At 40.0% G+C, this 25655-nt stretch overlaps 1 protein-coding gene across 4 annotated transcripts in view; it reads right to left on the bottom strand.

Annotated features, from left to right (window-relative positions):
- pkig (protein kinase (cAMP-dependent, catalytic) inhibitor gamma) overlaps positions 1-25655 on the bottom strand; it is a 46746-nt gene that overhangs the window by 8596 nt on the left and 12495 nt on the right. Inside the window, exon 2 of one of the 4 annotated variants that reach the window (XM_055166257.1) lies at positions 11637-11866. The exons of 2 other annotated variants lie outside the window; for them this stretch is intronic. Coding sequence is in view for 1 of the 2 variants with exons in the window: in XM_020917971.2 (XP_020773630.1) it covers positions 573-592 (20 nt within the window). In the remaining variant the exon portion in view is untranslated. Of the gene's footprint in view, positions 1-572; positions 618-11636; positions 11867-25655 lie in introns of those variants that run through there. One more of the 4 variants, XM_020917971.2, reaches the window with a different exon arrangement.

Genomic DNA, 25655 nt, shown 5'->3' with positions numbered 1-25655 from the left:
AACACAACAGGCTTTTGTTGTAGCTGATTTTTTGGGCTAAAAATGGTCAGACTGGTTTTAAATGATACACAAAGCGTAGCGTAAGAATAAGGATAAGATGTGTAAGGACAGACACAAAATCGAAAAAATATAATAGCTGAAGAAAAACAAATGTTTTAATTTGATATTGTCATTTCATATTGTCACATAAAGCTTCTGTCACTTTAGACTTACTCACAGTGGGAAGAGGAACAAATACTTTTACTCAAGTAACAGTACTGTTCCACTGTACAATATATTACACAAGTAAGAGAGTAAGAGTACGGAGTACACTGTATAATATAATATTCAAATAAGAGTACTATTACACTGTACAATATAATAGTCAAGTAATAGTACTGTTACACTGTACAATATATTACTCAAGTAAGAGTACTGTTACACTGTACAAATTAATACTGAAGTACAAGTTCAAAAGCATGCTGTCTGAAAACTACTCTAACAAGTACTATTGTATTTAAAAGTTACTAAAGTAAATGTAACTACTGTAACTCTGCCTGTCTCTGTATAGGACCAATTAAAACATGTCTCACCCATTGTGTGTAATGGCCATCGCATTTGTAGAAGTTGTTAAACTCCCAAACCCCGTTTAGAAAGACACCTCCGGAGCTCTGACGCACGCACAGTTTACAGTCTGGTTTGTATAATGCAAATGAACAGGTAAATGCTCAACGTCATCTACAATAATATTCAAACACATGGAACTGACTGAACCAAACTAGGACTAAAGCATGACTGAACCAGAACTAAACTAAGACTGCACCAAGACTAAACTGTACTGTACCTAAAAGCAAGAACTAAACCAGGACTAAACTAAAACTGCACAAAGACTAAACTGTACTGTACCTGAAAACAAGAACTAAACCAGGAATGAATCAGGTCTGAACAAGAACGAACCACTAATAACCCAGAAATAAGAAGTAAAGCTGGAATGTACCAGAACTAAACCAGGACTAAAACAAGGTCTGAACCAAGACTGAATCAGGAGTAAACCAGGACTGAAAAAGGACTAACTCTAGACTAAACCAAAACTGAACTCGGACTATACAGGTCCAATACTTAACCAGGACTAACCAGAACTATATGAGGACACAGTCAGGATCAAGCCAAATGTGAACAAAAACTGAACCAAGACTAAACCAGTTCTGGACCCAGAAATCAGAATTAAATGTGGATTGAACCAAGTCTGGAACCAGAACTAAATCAGGACTAAACCAGGACTAAACCAGAATTAAACCAGGATTAAACCAGGGCTAAACCAGGGCTAAATCAGGATTGAACTGAGATGAAACCAAGTCTGAATCAGGTCAGCACCAGGACTGAACAAGGACTAAAACCAGGACTAAAATGGTCACCCACTAATCCAAAAGTAGGAGGCGTCAAACTTAAAGGTGCACTCTGTAACTTTTTTGTTGGGGTCTGTCACCTGCTTGTTTCTATGGATATGTCATTGCTCTGACTGGAATGTTCCTCAGTATGACATTAAACAGCTCTCCTTCACATTTATTCAACTACAGGTTACTTTAGAGCTCAAAAATACCTAGTAAAACAGGCATTCTGATTGTGAGTGTGGTCGCCTCTCCACAGATCTAACCTCTAACTTGGTTTAGTCTCCATGAAGATAGGAAGGTTTAATGCCATAGTGAGAAACATTCCAGACAAAGCAAAAACATCTCCATGGAGAGCATTTGAAGGAACCTCCACCAGAAAAGTTACACAATGTTTTTTTACAGTGTAGACGTCATACAGCTTCTTATTATGAAGTAGTGCGCCCCATAGTCCTCATCCTTCAGCTCTCAACTTAATTTCAGAACTTTTTATTATATAATTGTATCTCTGTCAGTGCGTGTGTGTTTTTCTATGTGAATAAATGTCCACCGTGTGTCTTTTAATTGGCCCCCGGGGACAGATACGGTGATGTGAATTCAATTGTCCAGCCACACACACACACACACAAGAGCACAGATGCCACAGGTGCAGTTTGACACAGAGAAAAAAAAAAAAGTCTCTCTGAAAACAACACCTCCGCACTTGTTTACCCCCCAAACCTGTGCTCCTCTTCCTCTTCCTACTTTAAAGCCACAGTATTAGGTCATTTCCAAAAAAACATTTCCTTTCTATTCAATTAAAGAAGCGCTTTTATGCCAAATCCACTTTTTTGAGCTGTTTTTGCTTTTTTACCATGTTATAACCAGTGGTGGAAGAAGTACTCTATTTTGTTACTTAAGTAAAAGTACCCGATACTGCAGCAAAAAATAATCAAGTAAAAGTATTATAGTGCCTGTTTAAAAATGTGATTCAAGAATAAAAAGCAAAGTATTTCATGTAAACTTTGTGATCTAGTATATTTGTATATTTGTGTTTGCTCAAACTATGAATGCATTAAAATAACCCCTCAGCCTTTTCAGCAGGTCTTAAACTATAATAAAAAATACTTTTACTTTTCAGTTCAGTTCAAAAATGTAGTGGTGTAAAAAGTACAGATACCTGCTCTCAAATGTGAAGTGAAGTAAAAGTAAAAACTATCCACTGTAAAATGTACTTACTTTGTTACATTCCATCATTACTTGTTTTGTTCCCTCATCAAAAACAGGCCTGAAGATGTCATCCATGCATGTCTGAGTAATTTAGTGATCTATCCAGCCTACATCACAACAATTCTCCATAAATATATAAAAACATGATACAAAGTTGTACACAGCATCATGACAAACCTGATGCCATGTGTAGTTTCATTTGCGGGATGTGTTGACATGGCTCTCTGTGACGGGAATACTAACAACAACTAGCATGATAACGCGCACTCTGTAAAATGGTTCACAATTAGATGCAGACAGCACACAGCAGACTTATTTTGACCTCAAGAGCGGTTTATACAATACATGCACGGGGGGAAATGAGATACAGGACCTTCATCAGTCTTCCAGAGATTTAAAAGGACCCATATTACACCATTTTCTGATTTCTCATTTGGTTAATTTAAGCCCTTGTATCTCTACAGAACTAAAGGTAAAAGTAGCTCTGTTAACCTTAAAACTACTACTTCATGACATCACAAGATGGGACAGAGCATTTTCAGCTTTCGACTTGACAGACTAATAATGCAGGATTACTCAAACATGTGTGAATCAAACAAAACACAACTCCAGGTCTGTCTGTAATGAGGTAACAACATCATAACATGGATAAAAACTCACAAGAATCAATTTAGCCTAATATAGGACCTGAAAAAAAAAAGCAAGTCAATACAGTTTTTGTGTACTCTTCCTGCCGTAAACACCACAAAGCGATGAGGTCACTTCCTGTTTGACCATAGCAGTACTTCCTGTCCCGTTCTCAAACACATATTAGGAGCCAAGTGTTTTACTGTCCTGACATTTCCACTGGAGTGTACAGTGCCCACACGACGCAGATCAGGCAGAGCCATTTTGAAGGATCTCCAAGGGAACGTGAGTCAGCACACTTACAGGGCTCCATTAGAGGGGCAGCGCGCTCGGTCCCGCCGGATCTGTGTACGCCTTGTGTGTGTGTGTGTGTGTGTGTGGAGTAAAACTATGTTACACAAGAAATAAACTGCGCTATTTAAAGTTGTTTTTTACATCTGTGGAGGAGATGTGGGTTCAGATGTTTTGTGCTCCACTGACAGACACAGAAATACTTACAAGGACCATTTTTAAAGGTGCATCATGGAATTTTTTCTGCTGGATGGTCCGTCAAATTCTTTTATTCACGGAGATGTTATTGCTTTGTAAGAAATGTTTCACATTATGGCATTAAATCATTCTATCTTCATGGAGACCAAACCAAATCAACTTACAAGTCAGATCTGTGGAGAGACTACCCCGCTCACAGTCAGAATGTCTGTTTTTATTAGGTATTTTTGAGTATAAAACCACCTTTAATTAAATAAATCTAAATAAGAGTTGTTTAATGTCATACTGTGGAACGTTCCAGGCAGAGCAATGACATATCCATAGAAATAAAAAAGCAGGTGATGGACCCCCAACCAAAAAGTTACATAGTGGAACTTTAAAATAAGGTACATTTTAAACTTCCATTTTATTCTTCTAGTTAGGGTTTTCAAAAGTATCCAAAATTAGACAGTACTGGTTAATAAAACTAGAATCAAAATTAGATATTCATTTGAGCAGGTATTGATACTAAAAAGTATAAGTATAAGTATAAGTCAGTCAGAATCAGTACTGAGTATCGTGTTTCTTTCTTAGTATAGAAATGCGGATTGAAAACACTAGACCAAACATTTTGTGCTCCATTAACAGACACAAACAAACTTTACAAGGCCCATGTTCCGCTACTGTGACTATTATGAGCTTTTATATGTTGTTAACTTTTAAACTTCCATTTCATAGTCCTAGTAGAACTTTTATCACAGCATATATGCATGATCTGTACTGTGTTTATAGTTTTTTTTATGTTTATTGGAGCTGTCGCAACTGCATAAATGTCCCTTGAACATCAGTGAATAACACTGTATACTTAACAGGGCAGTCTGTAACTTTTTTGTTGGAGAGTCTGTCACCTGCTTGTGAATGAAAATATTATTGCTTTGCCTCAAATGTTTTAAAAACTTTAAAACTTTAAACTTATTCATCTCCACTGAGACAAGCAATGCCACCAGGCCAAGGTACAAGTCAGATCTAAGGGCAAGTAACTCTCTTCAACACAAGAAAGTATGTTTTTATAGATTTTTTTTTAGCAGCAAAAACATATCTAACTGAATAAGATGGATAGGTTTAATGTCATGCTGTGGAACATTCCAAGTAAAGCAATAAGAATTCCTTGGAGACAGCAGCAGTCCTGTTTGTCTTTCAGAGTAACGCCACATCTAAACCAGATCTGTAATATGACTATTTCAGGTCTAAATTAGGGCTAAACTGGGTATAAAATAAAACTACAAAATTATTACAGTAGTTAAAACCCCAGTGATTTATCGGTTGGCCAATATTGTAGGCCAATATGAGATGTACTGGCTATTAGATCAAAATCGAACCGATATGAGCCAACAGAACCTTGATATAAAGCTTAGACTCTGTATTACAGTCATTTAATCAAATTTACAGACCAAATAAAACCAATAAATTCTACATAACTGGACATAAATGTGGATAAAATGTCCTCAATACTAAATTAGAACTACATATACATCAGTCTGACAAACACTGGGTTTCGTTTAAGGGACCACGATAGCCTTTTAGCTTGTCTGTTTCAATGTTTCCACAGTTGATTCTTTCGTGACCTTAATAATAAAGACTGGGTCTGTAGCTGAGTAAAGACTGTTCTGCTGATGGATTATTTGACTAAAAAGGGAGGCATGGCAAAAGCTAAAATTTCTAAAAACTCAACTCCAGTCAAATGAAGCTCATCAAGTCTTGCAGTTGTGGGACCAAATTTAGAGCTAGTTCCATATTAGGAATTGATTTATGGAACAGCAAAATAAAAACACCAGGATGATGTAAAGTGGGTTAATCCAAACATTTTAAGACCAAAATGAAAAACCTGACAGCAGCAGTTCCAGAAAGAGGGCTACAGTATTTCAATACAATCACAAGATTAATACAAGAAAAACGGAAGTCCTCCAGCCCTAATGAAGATCTCACCTGCCCTTATATCAGTCCAACTCTAAAGCCTATAGGAGCTTTTGACGTCATCTGAAACCACAGCATTCACACAGTGTTCACAAGCTGTTTACATCCCACACCTCGTCTGCCACCGGTCTCCATGCTCAGCCTTTTCCTCATACATAAATAAACCAGTGGATCTCTCTCCTGCCTCTCTCCTGCCCCCTGTGGGACACTGGCGGCGCTGGTGTGAAGGTCTGATTTCCCCCGGGCGGAGAGGGGATCCAGCTTTGGTCATTTACACGGATTCCCAGGAGGAACACGGAGCTAAAACACAAACGCGCTGTCACTCAAAATGCTTTCAACACCATAGCCTCAAAGATAAGGAGTCATTTTAGGTCCAGTGAAAATCTCCGGGACAGAGAATGAGACGATGCCGAGCAGGTCCTGAGGAGAAAAGGGCCAAAGATGTGCGAGTGTAAAACGTAATGTAAACAGGGTTAAAATCATTATCAAATTAAGTACTCCATTTAAAAAATATCTAGAAAAACAGATATTCTGACTATGAATCTTTCTCTCCACATATCTGACTTGTAACTTGGTCTGGTTTAGTCTCCATGAAGATGGAAAGATTTACTAATACAGGAAGTGCTCCAATGTGTTTTTTAAATCAATACACCTTCACTAGAATAATTTGGATCATTTGAGCCCTGGAATTGCCGATCTCTACTGAACTAAAAGGAAAAGAACTACCACTACATGACATCACAAGGTGGAACAGAGCATTTTGAGCTTTGGAGCTGTAGACGGACTAATAATAAAGAAAAACATGTGTGAATAAAACAAAACACAACTCCAGATATGTTTTTGAGGAGGTAACAACATTATAATACAAATAAAAGCTCACAAGAGTCAATTTTGAGTAATATATAACCTTTAAAATCCCAATATTATGCATTCTTTTTAATAAAAATAATACTAATTTACTCCACTTGTAGCCACAGAAACCCAAAGACAAACTGACAGAAGTAAGGCTGCCGCTGACTACTCACACACACACCACTTTCATACTAGACAAAGGAGGTGATTTGACTTGCCTAAAGACACAACCACAGAACTTAACCAGGAACATTTCACAACTGTCTGGCATTGTCACTGGCAGATCTTTCCACATAGTTCTCAACTGTCAACATCTGGGCTTGGATTAAATTTGCCGTTTCTGGCAGTTGCTTCCTTCTGGTTCTGATCCAGCTAAGACCATTTAGAAATACATCTGAAAATCATAGTTTTTTTCCCAAGCTGTCATCAACATTCCAGGGAAGTGTGATGCTAACTGTAGGCTCTGCTCTGTCTAAAGCTCTGTTATGCAAGTTAGACTTTAATCTGAGCTTTGTTTTAACACAATCTGGCTAGAAAAACTATTAGGTTGGAATTACAATGGGTGAGCTGATTTGTGCTGTTAAACAAGTCTCTCACACATAAAATTACAGTCACAAGCTCTTTTTGATGAAAATCAAACACCTAAACCAAATCATGAAAGCTCCTATTGATCACAGGCTCCTGAAAATGTGTTTTTAATCCAATTTGTATTTTTTTCTTCTATCTTAAAACTTTTGTGTCTGTGTTTGCTAATGTGTGCATTGTGTAACTTTGATAATTAACACTCGCCCAATAGAGATACATGTAGAACACCCCCAGCAAAATATCAATAGCTGTTTTTACAATAATGTATGTAACTATAAAGACATAAAAATCAGATACAGCACCTTCGTGTTCTGAATGCAAGTTAAGGCTGCCACACACTACAGGATTTTTCGGTCTTAAACGATTTTTAAACGTCTGACAAAAAGAGCACACCACAGACACAAGGAGAATCTTATGAGATTTAAAATCTCTAATCGCAAAGACTGCTGTGGGATCTGTCTGCAGATCACAGGTTATAAAGTCGTGAGCGTGATCAGTTGTTTCCTGTCTAAAACGAGTGTAAAACCACTTGCTTTCAGACTCTAAAGCATTCAAAAGATCAGAGCGCTGCACTTCTAGATTAGATACAAAACTGGGTTATTATTCGTTACATGTGGTGCAATACTTATTACATTATACATCATTTTTAAAGCATAGACTGCCAATAAAGTCCACAGGAAGTAGAGAGTCACTGTCGCTAATCTGCAGCTTCACCTTGATCCGTGCTGTGTGGACGTAAACAGACACACGGGAGGAACTACTCTGGCCTTTTTACTTTTAAAGAACTCCTCAAACTGGATTAATAGTGCAGTTTTGTGGACTGGATGCCGTTATTTGCAGAGGACAGTTTCTATGGATAATGTGGATGAGATGCTGCACTTAAAATGTACAGCTTTACGAGAGCTGAGTAATAAAGGCTTCTCATTATTTTCACTATTTCCCGAGTTTGTACTTTGCATCTCTGTGTACATCACCCCGCCTGCCATTGACACTCTGTTTTATTGGCTGTTTCCGTAGCGTTGCTGATGTTTAATGATCTGACAGAGCAGCTCAGAGTCACACTGACACACACACGAGGAGCACAGCGGCTTCAAAATCGCACACAAAGACTCAAAGGGGAAAAGCAAATCGTAGCCAAAACTTGGGCAAATTCTCCTGTAGTGTGTGGTGTCCTTTATTTTTATTTGGCTCACATTAAGAGGCAATAGCTTTTTTGCAGTGTAAGTAATGCACGATTCTATTGTGCAATTTCTCTGGAGAACAGACAATCAAGGCATCTTCACATAATCATAAAGGAGACACAGAGCTCTCGAACGCTCCAGGCCATTACCAATCAGGCAAGAGCAGAATACTGACCGCGAGCATAGCATTAGCATAGTATTAGTGCTAGCATCAGGGCTCTGGAGTGAAGTCATGAATTAAACAAAAGGCCTGCACAGAAAAACCAAGCTCGATCAAAAATCAATGAGCTCCATGGAGTAGCTCAGCGGGAGGAGAGAGGAGATTTCCCCAGAATGGATCGATCGCAAGAGCAATGAATGGCAAGAAAAAACATTGATAATAATTATACACAAACGTTTAGAAAGATGGACTGACAAAATAAATAACTGGGGCACTCCTGGTTTGGGTGGTTGATAATAATAAAATTGTGAAACGAATGCGTAATTAAGGAAAACTGTTCTGCACTCTGTCTATTCATGTCACATTTTCTTTGTTTTGGTCATTTTTAAGCAGCTTCTCTGTATTTTACCTCAACAAATGCCAATTTATGCCTCTCTGTACTGTTGGCAGGGATCAAATTGGTCATAAATAGGGACACCAGGGACATTTCTTGTATAAAAATGGGACAAATCACTGCTTTTGGATAAATCTGCTGGGACAGGCTACACAGGGCTCAAAACTAGGACTGCCCCAGGTATATAAGGACGTTTGGTCACCGTAGTAAATAGTCAACCAAGTCTCATCTCCATAAAGATGTTATTGTGTAGAATTTTCCACAGTATGGCATTAAAGTTCTTAGTCGGTCTTGCCATAGACTGTATAAAGAAGTGGACTAAGGGAGTGTGACGTCACCCATAGCGTTCAGGCTATCAGTTATAGGGGCGAATTAGGAGCAGAGTTTCATATTAAGAATAGAAATTTGTTGGCCAATAGCGAAATAAAAACACCAGGATCATGTACAGTGGATTAATACGAACATTTTAAGACCAAAATGACAGGCCTTGCAGCAGCAGTTACAGAAAGAGGAGTTACAGTTTATCAGCGTAAAGTCAATTGGAGCTGGAGTCAATGGAGCCATAAGTACACCCATGCTTGTTTATCAACTGGAACACGGTGGGTAGCGGGTTAGGTATGTCCATTTATATCTATGGGACTTGCACTTCAGTTACAGATGTTTGAGCTAAAAATAGGGTGACCAGACATCCCTATTTATTATTTATTTGTGTATCCCCTGTCCCACCAGATTTATCCAAAACCAGTGATTTGGCCCAGTTTTATACAAGAAATGTCCCAGATGGCCCTACTTTTGACAATTTTTTTGATACCTGCAGACTGTAAAGAGCATACACTGTCATTTCTTTAGGTAAAATACAGAAAAGCTTAAAAATGACCAAAACACAAAGAAAACGTGACTATACTGACTCACATGTTAGTCATGAATGGTCTCTGCATAACAATTTTCCTTAATTATGCACTCGTTTCACAGTTTTATTATTACCAACCACTAAAAAAACAGCAATCTCCCAGTTTTTACTTTGTCAATCTGGTCGCCCTAGCTAAAAATCTACATTGAAAAACTGTAACTGGGAGAGTAAGTAACCATTGGGGGAACATTTGTTTAAATCTCACTCTAAATGTTCATATACATTTTGTTGTTGTGCATTTTTACAACAAGATCATCATCCAAGATCATTTGTATGTTGTTTGGCTGAATGATTGATTGCTGTTTGCATAGACTATGGAAAAATCCCACACTGGTTGATTTCCAAAACAAATAAATAGGGAGAGACTGGACCAATCAGAGGGCAAGACTGTGGTTTTGAGCAGAAGCCAGATTTCCCTATCTTTTTCAGTGAGAGCCATTAGACTGATAATGTGTAGAACTCAATAGAGAGTGCCACACAGATAATCTGGTCTTTTATCATGAGTGGGAGATTTGCTGTGTTCATGTGCTCTTCGGAATTCAGGTCTTTTAGATAAGAGGTCACGCTCTAGGAAAGTCTGGATTTTGTAATAACAAGTCACCAATAACAAAATCACAGAGTCTCATTAACAACATATATTTTGTTCTGAATAGAAGAATTTTCTAATGCAGATATCGTTAACATTTGAGAGACATGTGATAGGAATGAGCGTCTTGGGTTTGACAAGACAGGACAGAGGTTTGTCATGGTCTATGGTGTGATTCTAGAGCCTTCTGCACATATAAGGGACAAGAGCTCAAACAGCATGAGCAGCAGGGTTAGTCCACCTCAGTTCACCCAATAAGTTAAGCCCTACTTTGTCAAATTTTGATTAAAGTTGGTATATAGGTAAATCATAGCCAGAAAAGCCAAGATTTAAAATTTTTGTTTGTTCGGACCAACAGTTTCAGAGATATCACAATTTCATTTTGCACTTTTTTGAGTGGTTGCAAAATTTCAAATTGCATTTACTCAGCAACTACCAGTCCGATATCAAAAAGGTATCTCTGGAAAGGGGAAATCGTAAGGAATCTAAATTTTATTATTATTTTTGCATTTGAGGACTTCATGAACTGAGATGAATTACCTTTTGACCTATACTTTGACCTTGAAATTGACAGTAAAGGACACGCCCGACCTCAATGACACCAACAGAAAAAATTTAGCCCTACACATCTACTACAACATATAAAAAATCTGGAGGGGTTTTTCATTTTTATTTTCACACAAATTTGCCTAGAACTTCACTTACCCCCACCTTTGCAATTAGACAATGTGAGGGTTCAAATTGCAATTTTTTGGGGTGAACTAAGGGGGAATGACCCAGCAATAGGCTCTGTGTACAGCAGCACGCTATCTACCTCACTGTGTCTCAAAGCTGACAGTCACTTTTATTCAAATCTTAAAACATAAAAAATAAACAACAGATTAAAATCCAAAGTAACTGATTTGATTTGTGTCGTTAACATGTTGTGACATCCGCAGCTCCCTGTTCACTGCCTTATCTTTAAATATTTACTCATTTTAGCACGACTCAACAAAAACACAGAGATAGGAAACAATTGGACAGGAAGTAGTGCTGCTAACAGTCAGGTTGTTGGGCGCTATTACCCCCAGAGCTTATTGTTACTGGATCAGCTGGTTGATACTTTGCAGCTGATATCATGGACGTCCCCTTGGGATGTGATGCTAACTGTAAGCACTGCTCTATCTTAGACTTGTTAGAATTTAATATCTGCTTTATTTTAACATAATCTGAGCTTTCCATTAGAGATACATGTAGAACACCCCCAGCCCTATGTCACTGCACAGTAGCCTATCAATAGTTAGAGGATGAGATGAAGATTCCAAAGCCCTGTAGTACTGGTACCTCCTCCTCCCTGTGCCTCCTGTTGTAGCGTATTGCACCTCCTCTGAGCTCCACACACACAGTTGCTTCTCCGTATGCTTCGCAGACTCAGGCTCCCTCACGCTGGTGCGCTCCAGGCTCACTCGCGCTGACGCTCAGATCTGGGGCTGATTGTGGATATTCTGAGTGTGGACACCTGCTCCTGACTCAGCTCTGAGTCACTCCAACTGGACGGAATTCCCTCTCCTCCTCTGGAACATTTGAGTTTCATTATAAAGAGGCAAACACAGCATTCTATAGAATATAATGTTACACTTTTAGGTGAGAATATAGGGGTGGCCGAATAATAAATAGATCCTGGCCTAGAATGTTCTGCAGTACGGCATTAAAGGAACTGCATGTATTCTGGGCTCTTTAAAAAAAAAAAAAAAAAAAAGTACTACAATCACAACTGAACCTGTGTTGCCAGACCCTGCAGATAGAGTACAGATAGAGAAGCATTTTGCATTTAAACTAAATTTGAAACCAGCATTGAAACTGGCAAGCCAAATGAAAGACTTGACTGAGGCTGATTCTGTTCTACAATTCCTTTAAATGTATCTTTGAGGAGAGAAGCAGGTGGCAATATGTTGTTTACAATGATTAAATCAGGTATTAGCTTGCTTTTAAACCTGTTAATATATAAAGTGACCCTAGGTAATATCTGTTTACTTTATTTTTGGTCTCTATACTCAACATATACATATTTTCAGTATTTCCACCCGCCTGCTCAGGGACTACAGGTGTAAATTAGCTTTCATTCTACAACCTGGCACCAGCATCTCTCCTATGATGTCTTGGTTAATGAACTGATAATTTGCAGTGACATCATGCTGGGGTTGTTCTACATGTGTGTGTATGGCAGAATGTTTTTTGCACATTTTCAGCTGTCTGTGATCAATACGAGTGTTCATGTTCCTGTTAGTTACTCTCACCTTTTTACTGAAAATCAAATTCCTAACTTGTGACTGTAATTTTATCCGTGAGAGACTTGTTTAACAGCACAAACCAGCTTTCCTGTTGTAATTCCAACTAAGCAATCTCTTCCTGGTCAGATTGTGTTAAACAAAGCTCAGATTAAAGTCTAACAAAGCTTTAAACAGAGCATTGTGTAGAGTCAGCACCACATACCCCAGCGCACCAAGAATACCATACCACAGCCACATCGATAATAAAGTTTAATTGTAAAATCGACCAACGTTGACATCCTGTACTCCCCGTAGCAGAGTGGGGATTCCCTTTAGTCCTCTGGTCTCAAATGTCTGACCGCACTGTACCGCATGTGATCGATAAAGATTCAGCGTTTTGAACCACAAGACCTTTGCTGTGCACCTGACACCTCCAGAACTCTCCAAACAGCGCTATGTGAAGGAAGGCGGCCATGTTAGATCTCCGTGGCGACGCCGGGTTTTGTGTGAGCGCTGTATCGACTTGTACGATCCTACAGTGGCTCAGGGCTATCGATTGGCCTGCAGCTGTTAAGTGAGGAAAAGCCTGTATAGGTGTATTGTATTGAATTGTACAGGGCTTGTCCAAAGCCCTTAACTGCAACCTTCCTCTGATCTTTGAAAAGGTCTTGTGTTAAATTGTATATGACAGGCTAGACCACAGTTTTCAATAAAACATATTTAAAGAGGGTATGCTGTTGACTCATAACTTATTTAGATCATGTTACCTGTGATTGTTTGAAAATGCTATATTCACAACGTATTGACATGTTTAATAAGTTTCACTTTCATTTATGAAGTTCTGTGTCCCCTTGTCCTATTGCTCCCCCTTCAGAGCAATATCACAATACAATCAGCGTGCATCCTGCTATGAAATTACTGCACATCAATCAGGGTTGTGAAGTGGTGTACAGTTTTGTATCATGCTTTATATATATTGAGAATTGTTGTGTTAGAGCATGGGTGATGTAGTGGGCTTGTGGACTGACCATCGGAAAGAATCTTACTGCTAACTAGGGATGGACTGATCCGATACTGGTACTGGTAAAATTTTGCTAGATCAAATATCGGCTTCCAAATTGTGGCCATACCAGCTTGTCAAAGTCTCGTCAAAGATCTCGTCAGATCTCAGAAGCTAAGCAGGGCTGGACCTGGTTAGTACTTGGAGGGGAGACCACTGGGAAAATCAGGTGCCAAGGTGGGGCGCAAGTTGTTGTGTTCTTATGCAAGGCACTTCACACACATTGCCTTTTATGAAAGTGGTGTGTGCGTGAGTAATGGTGGTGGTCGGAGGAGCCAATGGTTCAGATTGGCAGCCTCAGTTCTGTCAGTCTTCCCCAGGGCAGCTGTGGCTATTATAGCTAGCTGCCACCAAGTGGAGTGAATGAATAATGCTCTGTAAAGCATCTCTGAGTGTCCAGGAAAGCACTATATAAAACTGATGCATCATTATTATTATTAAATATCAGTTCAGCTGATATTCTGGTTGGACTTATATATTGATGCAGCAAGACCAGTTGTTGACAGCCCAGAAAGTTTCATAATGTTTGAACTTTTATTCATACAAAGTTGCTACAGAACAGTATTTTTTTTAAGACAATAAATGCTGTTTTCAGTCTCTGCACCAGTATCGACTGATATTGAGTATCAGCAGATACTTAAAGCCAGTGGTCTCCAACCTGTAGCTCTCCATCTCCTCCAAAGTATCTCACCAAAGAATTTCTGAATTATAAGTTTTGTGCTGAATAACTAAAATTTGATGAATAGAATGACTGTTAAAATTGTAAATGTATCATTTTCATGCCTAACTTTACTTTCAGCACTAATAAATGGATAATGGTTTATGTTTTATAGGCCTCTAACTGTTCCTATCTAACACCGTGGCTCTCATAATTACAACATTTCTTGCAGCCGTTAAAATGAGTAGCTCTCTGGCACGTTTGTTTTGTAAAAGTAGCTCACTGGAGGGAAAAAAGGTTGGAGACCCCTGCTTAAAGCTATAGTATCAGAGTCAGTATTGGCACTGGAAAAATCTGGATCGGTTCAAACAGGATCTGGGAGAGGTTGTGACTGACCAGAAGAGATTCTTACTGTGAGTAGGATCACCTCTCCACAAATCTGACCGGTAACTTGGCCTGAAGGCTTCACCTACTTCCCTCCATGGAGTTAGACACATTTAATATCATACTGTGAAACATTCGGGGCCTGTAGTGACATAAAGTAGTTTTGGGTTGTTTAAATACATGTGCTGCTAATGGATTAGTTGACTAAAAAGGGGGCGTGGCTGAAGATTTCTGTGGTTTCTGACCCAAACCTCACTCAAAAGACTATACCTGCAGGGGGACTTCATGCAAAAACTACTATTTATGCAGAAAAAAAAGTACTAGGAAACAATGTATTTATATAAAAACAGATTAAATCAATCTAAATTAAATGATAAGTTGATTAATACAAATTCTAGTCGACTAAGATTTCAGACCGATTAATCGATCAAACAACTGCAGGTCTACAGCCATTCTAGACAAAGCAAAAATAAAAACATCTCAGGCTTCAGACTCTCCACCAGAAAATTTACACAATAAATCTTTAACGCAATATAGGCCCTGTAATATGATTCCCTGGCCACATGTGTCCGAGCGTCTCACTGTATAGGCCATAAAACTCCGTAAACAGGCCTGTGTCATATAAAGTGCGGTGATGTGGATTTATCTGCTAATTCTCCTCAGTGTTGTACGGTAAGAGCGCGCCATGCTAACAGCAAGCTTCTATTTGTGCGCACACATTTAACATGAGCCCACAGACAGGAAGCAGGTGCTCGCTTTGTGCCACCCATTGTTTATGGCCTATGCTTTTCCCAGGCTTGCAAACACACACCGGAGGAGGAGATGGACGGAGGGAGAGAAAGAGAGGGAACGGGAGAGAGATAGAGAGAGACGGAGAGAGAAAGAGAGACATAAAGAGAGAGAGAGAGAGAGAGAGAGATAGGGAAAGAGAGATAGAGACAGAGAGGTAGAGAGAGACAGAGAGCGAGAGAGAGAGACAACGAAATAGAGACATAAAAAGAGAGACAGAGGATGGAGGGAGAGAGACAGAGAGAGAGAGAAAGAGACATAAAGAGAGAGACAGAAATTGGGATAGAGACAGGAAGAGCGAAAGAGAGACAGAGAGAAAGCGAGACAAAGAGAGAGAGACAGAAAGCAGGATTGAAACAGAAAGAACGAAAGCAAGAGAGACAGAGAGAGAGAGACAGAAAGAGCGACAGAGAGAGACAGAGAGAGACAGAGGATGGAGGGAGAGAGACAGAGAGATATATATATAGAGAGAGAGCAAAAGAGGGAGCGAGAGAAAGGCAGGATGGAGGGAGGGGTGTAGAAAAGAGGAGAGAGAGTAGGGAGGCGGGATGGGGAAAGTGGGAGAGAGAAACAACAAGGCAGAGAGAGAGAGAGAGAAAGAGAGAGAGGGGTGAAGGGTAAAGAGACAGAATGAGGGAGAGAGGATAAGGAAGAGAGAGGTGAGAATGGAGAAATAAGAGAGAGGCAAAGAGAGAGGAGGAGAGAGAGATGATAAAGAGAGCATGGAGGGAGTGGAGGGAGAGATAGACAGACAGAGAGAGAGAGAGAGAGAGGAGGAGGGTGTCAGGGTGATAAGAAATGGAGAGAATGTGCCAGCAAAGTGACAAAAGCAGACTACACTGTAAAAATAAACAACTACAGCAACAAATAGGTACTTTTAGATACGCAGTTTAAATAGGCCTGTCTGTAATACATCCTGCTTGAAAAAAGCTAATACAAGACTTCAACAGACTTTGTCCAAAATTATGTGATTTCAAAATAATATTGGGACGAGTCAGAAGTCCTACAGTAGATGTTTACAGTGCAGACAGATGAGTGTTGCAAACAGAGACTGATCCGATGGAGCAGTGACTTTTTCATGGCATTAGCCGCATTAGCGCACGTCCCTAGAGTTTATTTGTAACAGAACAGAATTCCTCTTCCTCGTTCTGCACCTGTTACGGGGATTTCCGGCCAATCCTGAGCCAGCACTTGCCCCCGAGCCAATCAGACAACCCCAGGACCACGTGGACTCAATGCGAGACTTAATACAGAGTGAGCACAGAATTCTAAGTTGTAAACACCATTTTTAGGGATTTTTTAACATCTCAAGGAATGCTCTACAACAGTATTTTTGCATTGTATATATTGGTAGTAGGAATAAAAGACTCAATATGCAATACTGATTCTGACACCACAATGTTAATAAAAAAAACAGAATGTGAACTTTAAATCATAGTACTTTCTTTTCTATTCCCATGTGCTCTTATGCTCTTGTACCATTGGCTGCACTCACACTGTGATTCTAACTAGTCCTCTTTCTCATTCTCTTTCTTACCCTGGTCCCTCTCTCTTTCTGAGGCTAGAAATCTAGGGCTAATAATGGACTCAGACTTGAACTTTAACAGCAACATCAATGCATCAATAATACCTGCAGTGTTTTACCATTAAAACACAGCAAAAATCACAGGTCTAAAGCAGACTTGGAGAGACTTATCCATGCGTTTGTCTCCAGTAGGTTAGACTACTGTAACTGTCTGCTCACTGGCCTCTACAAACACGCTGTGAGGCAGCTGCAGTACATCCAGAATGCTGCTGCTCGGGTCCTGACTCGAACCAGGAAGTCCAAGCACATGCATCCTGTGCTCCGGTCTCTCCATTGCCTCCTGTGGCTCAGAGACTTTAAAGTGGCTCTGCTTGTGTACAAGCCTCTCCCAGGCCCAGCACCAAAGTACATCTCAGACATGAACCATCTCACACTCTTTGAGAATCTCAGGGATTGGCCTCTCCTGCTGGTGCCCAGAGTCAGGGCTAAACACGGGGAGTCAGCGTTTCAGATTCATGCAGCTAAAATCTGTAACATGTGAGACAGACCTCTACTTTGACACTGTCTAAATCCAGGCTCAAAACAGTTCTGTTTTAGCCAGGCTGGCGCCATCTAGTGCCTCCACTTAATTTCTCTCCAGCGACTAGGTCAGGAATCAGAATACACTAGATGGTTTGCAAGAACCCCAGAAGTGCGAGTTCGGGCACCAGCCAATCAGCGAAGAGCTAGACATTCTGTGTTGGCAACGATTCCCGAAATTGAGGATTTAAAGCTGGAACAAAGAGAATGTTTGGTGAATTTTATCAAGGGAAAAGCTGTTATTGCCCTTCTTCCTACGTGATTTGGGAAAAGCTTAATAGACCAGTTAGCCCCGTTAGCAGCACATTACATACGTCACGACCAAATAGCAGCGATTGGTTACATTTAAAAAAGGACCCTCCTACTGTCGAGCAAACGAATCCTAATGCTGCGAGGTCAGACAGTTTCGAAGTGAAACCGACTGATGAATCAGGCTAGTTCTGTTTAGCTGTGCATATGACTGAAAGGTTTTCATTTTTCATTCCACACTTTTCTCTCTCATTTAATGTCTCTCTTTTTAATTTCATGATGATTATTATGTTTTGATTTGTTTGTATTGTGATTTTAATGTCTTTCTTTTTCTGTAAAGCTCTTTGAATTACTTTGTGTATGAATTGTGCTATACAAATAAACTTGCCTTGCCTCTCTCTCGCTCTCTCTCATTCACGCTCCCCTCTGCCATCTCTTCCCCCCGCTCATTTTCTCCTTCACCACTCCTGTTTTCCACCCTATTCTTTCATTCTCTCCCATCCATCCCATCTCTCACCTGCCAATTCTCTATTCTTTCCTCCCTTCTCAAAACCCCTCTCCTCCTCTCTCTCCGTCCATTCTTTTTCCTCTCCTCTCTCTACCCCCCCCCCCGTTCACCCCCCCCCCCCCCCCCCCCCCCCTTTTTGATCTCACCTCTCTCTTCCTCTCTGAAACTCCTCTCTCCTCCTCTCCTCTCCTCCCTGCTCATTTCATTCTGTTCTGAAATCTGTTCTTCATCGCGGCTGCAGCCAGAGGACGTGGGCGTTTATGATGAGATTAGCTCAGGCTGGAGGAGAGGGGAACACAAACAAAGCACCAAAGATGTACGGCCAAATATCTACTACAATACAAAACCATGCAACACAATACAATACAGCACACAACCACACCATACAACACAAGTCAAAGGGGCTGAGCGATACTAATTGGACCCTTTTTATTCAGTATTGTGCCACTTTGTCGTTATTATGTGTTAAATATCTGATACAGTATTTGGAAATGCATTCTTAGGAAGGCATAAGTTGGCTCTTTTCCAAATATGGACCTCATCTCCAAATTTGCTCCATAACTGCCGGCCTCTGTGAGCTTAATTTGACTGGAGCCGGACGTTAAGGGTGACGTCACACTCCCTTAGTCCACTCCTTTGTCCCATCTATGGTTGTACAGTGATGATTAAAAGTCTGGACAGTTGATGTTCAGAAATTACGAAATTGTGATTCATCAGTACGAGGAAATGTCAGTTTTAGAACCTGCAATCTGTCTCTTAAATACTTGGAATTAAAGATCCTGCTTCAGATTTTTACTGTCATAAGGTGTGAGTTTTCATACGAAGCTGCTCGAATTGAAGAGGAAATAACAGTTGAATGACACATTTGGACCTCTTGTGTGATAAGTTAACTGTGCCAACCCTGCACTGGTGTCAATTAATATCGGGTATTGGCAGATATTTAAAGTCCAAGTATCGGTATCAGAACCAAAAAAAACTGGATCGGTGCATCCCTATTGAAAGCGATAATTCATTTTAAATGGTTTGCAGTAGTCCAAAGTTATTCCCCAGCGCATCCTAACTATTCACAGCGACAGGGTTCATAAACGCTTTTTACGATTCTCATAGACAACAACAATCAGCATGCTAACTATATACTTCCAGATTCACAATGACAATAAAACCCATTACAACTGGATACAGAGGGTACGCAGCAGATTTATTTTTATCTCAAGACCTGCTTATACCAGTGTTTCCCAAACTTTTTTCTTGGGACCCGTATTTTAAAATTCACAAATCATCACAACCCAAGTCAATGGACATTATTCATAAATCACAAAATAAATTTATCATGATTATTGAACATTAATGAGGATATTTTATTGTTGACTGGGTGAACGTGTCTCTCTGAACAATTAGTATTACTGTATTTTTCGGATTATCAGGCGCAATAACAAAAATGTTGAATTCTCTCATCTATTTTCATACATAAGGCGCACTGGATTATAAGGCCCATTAAGAGAAACAAACAGACGAACTTGAGACTTGAGACTTTTTTATTTCCTATGAGGAGAACTCAAATAGATTGAGTAATAATGTGTTTAATGCAGCTTTGCGCATATTTGTTTAGGATAGCTCCTTGTGCGCTGATGCGGTCAGCTTCTGTTGAACTAAAGAACACGACTCAGTGGAATATATGCGAAAACTGGTTTGAGGTCAGTAAGCATGACCAGAATGAATACATAAGGTAATATATAAGGCACACTGTCAATTTGTCAGAAAAGTAAGGGATTTTAAGTGTGCCTTATAGTCCAAAAAGTACGGTACTCAAGTTTTAAACAAGGAAATCTGTGCACGGAGAAGAAGTGAGCAGAGATTCTGAGGAGTGGGAGTGGGGGGTGCAGAGATTTTGTGCACGGAGAAGAAAGAAGTGTAGAGCAGGGGTTGTGCAGAGATGTACGTATGTGTATATTGCAGGTCTACAAGCAGATCGTGACAAGGCAATCCTAAAAAATTCTCTAACAACCCACCTGAGGGTCTTATACCATATATCTGTTCTGGGGCAGGACACATTTTGCTCAGATACATGGGAATTGGGGACAGGGCCTTTAAAAACAAGGAACTTTAAGGTTTAATTCTCCACAGTTACAGCCTGAAGCAGCTCAAATGAACTGGGACAAAAATCTACTTAACCTGACATAATGATCTGAATTAAACTGCCCTTATTTCAGATTTTTTAGTGTCCTCCTTCATGAAAAAAGTCTTGTATTCACTAGTCTCTTAACACGACCCATTACCACTAATCATCTCCTCCACTCTTTTCATTTGGTGTCACATTGGTTTTCTATTAAACCTCTGCGACAGGTGTGCTCCTGCCGACCCTGCTCTTTGTTCTGCTCCGGTGGGAACAGCTGTTTTTAGTTCAACAGGAAACACGAAGTCAATGTGAGCACGGTGTTTCAGAGCCAGAGGATTCAGAGCTAATCGCACGCCCTGAGTTAGATTTGGAAAACAGAGGAGACAGAGGGACAGAAGGAAAGAGGGGAGAGAGAAAGAGCGACAGAGAGAGACAAATAGGGAGAGAGAGGCTGGGAGTGATGGAGGGAGAGAGAAAGACAGAGAGAGACTGAGAGACAGATCAAAAACAAAGGCGAGGAAAATCCATCTGAAGAAATGCCAAGTCTTTCCTCTGCATTGTAAAAAATGACGAACGCTAATCATTGAAGCATGTAAGATGATTATGTTTAAATCTACAATGTGGAATTTTCCAAATAAAGCAATAGCATCTCTATGGAAACAACCAGGTGGCTCCATCAGAAAGGTTACACAGTGCCACCTTTGAGTATAATGTGGAGTTTTATTTACTTATTTACTTTTCTGACTTGTTTCAACCCATTAAAGGTGCACTATGGAACTTTTTAACCTGTTTGTTTCTATGGATATGTCATTGCTCTGCTTGGAATGTTCCACAGTATGACATTAAACAGCTCTACCTTACTTTTATTTAATTAGAGGTGGTTTTATAGCGCAAAAATACCAAGAAAAACAGGCTTTCGGAATTTAAGCGGGGTCGCCTCTCCATAGATCTGACCTGTAACTTGGTCTGGTTTGGTCTCCACATTCCAGACAAAGCATTTGACCAATCCTCCACCAGAAGTTTACACAATAAACCTTTAATAATCATTAAGTTCAACAAATTTGAGTTTTTTTATTGTTCAAACCAGGCACTGATGCATGTTTTCAGTTCCATTCTTCATCAGCCAACTGTCCTTTCTAAGAGCGTACTTATGAAAACTATTAATTCAAAAGCTTCGCCCTCATTTACAGCACAGACATTTTCATCTGATCCACTGGCGCCAGAACAGGACACAGCGTTTTCCTTCCACACCATTTCACAGACTGAGAGCCATTTACAAGATGAGAATCCTGATTTGAAAGAACTATGAACGTCCCTGGTGTCAGTGTGAAGGCTACAGAAGAGGGACAAAATTCCACAATGAAAGCACCTGACAATGACATCTGAGATAAAAGTTGTTCAGTTGTTAAAAGGTGGTCAAAAGGATGCTTGGAATGAGATGAGAAATTGAGAAATGGACCACTGCAGACTGTTAAGAATGAACTAGTACACTATTTTCTGATCTGTGCTATAATGTTGTTTCTTCATCACAAATGAAACCTTTTGTTTTATTCACACATGTTTAGCACACAAATCCTGCATATTTTCTTCTTTTCAGTTCTTCTCTCAAACAGAAAACACTCTGTTCCACCTTGTGATGTCATGTGATAATACAGGAACTAAACTCCATGGCCACGTCTCATTTCTCTTTCCTCGCCTCCTTCTCCTTGATTCCTCTCCTCGATTCGGCATGAAATGGGTGAGGAAGTCCCACCCACAGAGGTCTGCGTGGGACAGAATTTTCAGTCCTGCTCCAGCCCGCACCCACAAAGAATTGTGATTTTCATTCCCACTCCCACCTAGCCTAGTGCCTCCTCTCAATTTCATTTCACTCCAACGACTAGGTCAGGAATCAGAATACACTAGATGGTTTGCAAAAACCTCGGAAATGTGAGTCTGGGCACCAGCCAATCAGCATTGCATTCTGTGTTGGCAATGAATCCTGAGATCGAGGATTTAAAGCTGGAACAAAGAGAATGTTTGGTGAATTTTATAAAGGGAAAAGATGTTTTGGGAAAAGCTTAATATACCAGTCAGACCCGTTAACGGTGCATTACATATGTCACGATCAAACAGCAGCGACTGGTTAAATGAAAAAAGTACCCGCCTACCGTCAAGCAAACGAATTCTAACACTGCGAGGTCAGACGGCTGCATCTGCGATATTTTGTCCCGCTTCCGTCTGCAAATCCTGCAAGATGGGGACATTTGCTTTCTTAAGCTCTATCAAACACAGAGAAGCAGGAAGGAATTGTCCAAAATGTGTGCAAGATTAGACCACATCCGCAAGTTTATGTTACTTAAAATGTTTTTATTATTGCCAAATAAAATATCCTGCACAAATGATGAATGATAGGCATACATGAATCATTTGTATATTTTACTTTACACTCATATTTAGTTTGCAGGACTACAGTTTATCTTCCCACCCGCTCACTCTTGCATTGTGCAGTCCCACGTCCGCAATGAGTTTTCAAAATGTGTCCCGCAGCGCACTGTTTTGAAGGGTTTTAATATAAACTCTTCACTGAGACCAATAAGGTTTGACTGTTTTCTCTGATGTCTCCTCTTGAAGCCTCCCTCATGTTTAATCCTTCATTCCATGGTTTTCTTTGGGACACCACTTAATATGACACATCTGATTGACGACTGAAAAATGGAGGATCGAAGAGAGGAAATAAGGAGAAGGAAGCGAGGAAAGAATTGAGATGCATCCCATACACCTTCGCTAGAATAATCTGAATATTTTAAGACAATCTCTGCTGAACTAAAGGTAAAATGAGCTGTTAACTTGAAAACTACTACTTTGTGACATCGGAAGGTGGAACAGAGCTTTTTGAGCTTGGGGATGTAGAGAGACTAATAATAGAGTTAATTAAACATGTGTGAATGAAACAAATAATACTGTCTCGAGCATCCTCTTGGCTTGAAAGCGCCAGCTTGAACGTCCCATTCTCTCATCTTGAACGTCCCCCCCCTCCTTGGGGTGCTGGGTGCTCCCTTCTCTTACACCTTACTCAGGTAACTGCTGTGCCCGGGAGAGGGGGGATGTTCTCGCCGGCCTTTAGTGGGCCGCGTCACGCACTGTGATGTATTGAGTTGAAAATCAGCATTCTTTATCATAATAAAATGAAATGTGAATGTAGCGAAACCAATGTCAGGCCTTGTGTATGTCATGTTCCCGAAGCGGCACACATTTTTTCTGTAATATCAATAGAATCCTCATTTGCTCTTGAATTTTAAATATTTTTTTCTTGTTCCATGTCCTACAGCATCTGTAACTGCTGATTTGGGAAGAAATATAAATTATTTCCTTACCTGCCAAGAACATCATTTGTAAGCAGCGCAACACAAGAAACTTAGAAAGCTACAGAACTTGTTCAAAAATAATTCTGAATCACTTTTAGGAAGGTCTGACCTATGTATTTTATTGAAATATTTAAGATAAAATCCTGAAATTTGCAGTTTAGTTGCGGTACAGTTGAGCCCAAATAATTTTTGGATGTTTTTTTTGTGTGTGTGTGTGTTTTATGTATGAACAAATGTGTTGAGATATTGTAACTTCTATATGTACAATATATAATGACAAAAAAAAAATTTATATATATGTATATAGATGAACTAACTTAGTTTCATAAAGGGTACAATTCAGGGGGACTTTCCAGCTTGGGGACCTTCAAGCCAGCAGGACTGTCCAGCTGGTTCCAAAAATGAAACACAACTCCAGGTATGTTTTGGATGAACAGCACTGTAACAGGTCTAAAAATTCACAAGAGTCAATTTTGTGTAATGCAGGACCTTTAACCTGCAGACAGAGGACACATCCAAGAGTCGGATTATTCTAGAAGTTCTTGAAGCAACCCCTCCCTCTCTGGTCCTGCAGGAGTGGTCCACACATTGCCTCTTATTATTGGATCTTCATTTTTCATATCGTCCCAAATTCACTTGAACAGGGTCAGGAGGAATTTTAGAAGTTTAGTGTTTAGGGAAGTACAAATGATGACTGCAGCGTTTGCACATACTTTGGGGAACTTTGTGACACTGAGGCTAGTTTTACTTCCTCATTGGCTCCTTGTCCTGTTTTGAGACATTCTTCACTCAGAGGTTTGAAATTATGGCACACCTCAGTCTTGGTGTGTCCCGGAGCTTAAAATAATGTAAAATATACCCCTTCCCTGTCATCACCCTCACCTCCACTCACTTCACAGTAAAACTAACAACTGGCATTCTAACGCAAACTTCCTGGTGTAATAAAAGGCTTTAAAATTAGATGCAGACAGTACACAGCAGTTGTTTGACCCTCAGAGCTGCTTATACAACATACTGTATCTGTACTAGGGTAGGACACATTTTGCTCAAATCCATGGGAAAAACAGGCCACATCATTATCCACAGTGCACCATTCCTTGTAAATCCTGTATCTCTCATTCATTTCACACTTCTCTGTATCAGTGAGGCCTCTGCTCTGAAAAACACACTTGTGGTGAATTTCCTTATTTGGCGTTTTCACACCTCCACGTGTTCAGAGGAGCTTATGTAGAGCTCACAATGTGCTCAAACAAGCTGGATTCAACACAACTCACTACACACACACGTATGTTCAGACTGTTACAGGGCTCACCACACACACACACACACACACAAGCACAAACACGTATGTTGAGAGTGTTAGAGGAGAACACAGATGTGGGAGTGTGTGGGGCTCAAGGCGAGAAACACAACATAAATAATCAATATGACTGCAACAAGCACATCACACACACACATCACACACACACACACTGTGAAGACTCGTGGACTAGTCCCAGTTTAGTCCTTCATTTAGTCCTGGTTCAGACCTGGTTTAGTCCTGGTTCAGTCCTGGTACAGTCCTGGTTCAGTCCTGGTTTAGAACTGGTTCAGTCCTGGTTTTATTCTGGTTTAGTCCCTGATTTAGTCCTGGTTTAGAACTAGTTAAATCCTGGTTCAGTTCTGGTTCAGTCCCTGATTTAGTCCTGATTCAGTCCTGGTTTAGTCTTGGTTTAGTCCTGGTTCAGTCCTGGTTTAGTTCTCATTTAGTCCCTGATTTAGTACTGGTTCAGTCTTGGTTTAGTCTTGGTTTAGTCCTGGTTTAGTTCTGGTTTAGAACTGGTTAAATCCTGGTTTAGTCCTGATTTTGTTCTTGTTTAGTCCCTGATTTAGTCCTGG

This window comes from Boleophthalmus pectinirostris, unplaced genomic scaffold, assembly GCF_026225935.1.
Source record: "Boleophthalmus pectinirostris isolate CB_2022bp ecotype Guang Dong unplaced genomic scaffold, ASM2622593v1 HiC_scaffold_8, whole genome shotgun sequence".
Taxonomy (NCBI): domain Eukaryota; kingdom Metazoa; phylum Chordata; class Actinopteri; order Gobiiformes; family Gobiidae; genus Boleophthalmus; species Boleophthalmus pectinirostris.
This window is presented reverse-complemented; position numbering and strand designations above follow the sequence as displayed.